Genomic DNA, 1,286 nt, shown 5'->3' on the forward strand with positions numbered 1-1,286 from the left:
TGCTCCGTGGGGTTATCTCTCGACTGGAAAATCCAGTCTGTGATGTTCTGGGCCCACAGTTCAGTCTGAGACAGTGACAAGATCACTCTGGGCTGGCGACCAAGCACCTGGCAGAACCAGGATCTCTTCTGCAGTTTAGCCAGGTGAGTTAAAACTGATTGAATCCCCCACCGTGGGGTATCCTCTCACCTGTGAAACACAATCACTTGTGTTTTATGGCCGCGAGTTCTGATTGCTGGTCACTGTGACAATCCTGCTGTGCTGCTCCTCAGACTGAGAGTCCTCCCGGTGCCACCATCTAGCCCCGCCTCCTCAACACCACAACTTCTAAATCTCTTAACTTAGCTTCTCACTTTTTATCTATATGCACCCGTATTGTCAAAACTATACAAGATGGAGGCCACCTCTTTATTAATTTTCTGCTGAACATTTCATCAATTAGTCATGCATTGCAGAGCTCGGGCAGAAGGGAAAGTGTGCAGGGCCAGGGCTGTGTGTAGTCTAGGCAGCTGCTGAGACTCTAGAGGAGGTTTGTGTTAGAGGCTGAAGCACTGTGGGAGGATAGCTGTTACTCTGCTGACAGTAGTAATCTTCCAGGTCTTCAGCCTGCACACTGTTGATGCTGAGAGTGTAATCTTTCCCAGATCCACTCCCTGTGAAACGATCAGGGACCCCAGTGTATTGATTGGATGCATAGGAGATTAGCAGTTTAGGAGGCTGCCCTGGTTTCTGTTGGTACCAATGTACATTACTACCCACATTCTGACTGGATTTGCAGTTTAAGGTGATCCTGTCTCCTACAGAGGTGGACATGATTTCAGGAGACTGGATCATCACAATGTCCCCTTCAGCATCTGCAATCAGAAAAAAGAAAGTGAGTATTCACATATACACAAAATGAATTTCTGATGCAAATGTTAGGATCAAAAATGCCTTTTCTAATGGCATTGCCTGCATACTATTGGATTCCAATAGTAATTAGCTGTTTAACTACAAACGAATTACTTTTGTGATATTCCAATAGTCTTTAATGTCTCACCAGACATCCAGAGGAGCAGCAATATGAAGACCTGGGTCTGTGACTCCATCTTCATGCCACTGCCTGTCTGATGCTTTTCAGTTCTCACTGCAAAGGCCTGGTTTATAAAATATGAGCAGCTGGGCTGGCTTGTAGGGACCTATGCAAAGTAGCCATCAAATAAGAAAGGAAATAGCCTGGGTTCTGGGTTGTGAGAGTATCCAGGTTAAATCTACAGCCAAAACTATCATCCAAGAAAATAAGCAAT

General features: G+C 45.3%; 1 gene segment (V, D, J or C); it reads right to left on the reverse strand.

Moving 5' to 3' along the window:
• Nucleotides 1-501: 501 nt before the first annotated feature.
• Nucleotides 502-1,091, reverse strand: LOC129675110 (Ig kappa chain V-V region L7-like). The segment is given in 2 exon segments: nucleotides 502-854; nucleotides 1,040-1,091. Coding segments are annotated over 2 exon segments (402 nt in total).
• Between the last annotated feature and the right edge of the window lie 195 nt (nucleotides 1,092-1,286).

The sequence above is a fragment of the Psammomys obesus genome, unplaced genomic scaffold (genome assembly GCF_907164565.1).
Source record: "Psammomys obesus unplaced genomic scaffold, mPsaObe1.curated_primary_1811, whole genome shotgun sequence".
Classification (NCBI taxonomy): Eukaryota; Metazoa; Chordata; class Mammalia; order Rodentia; family Muridae; genus Psammomys; species Psammomys obesus.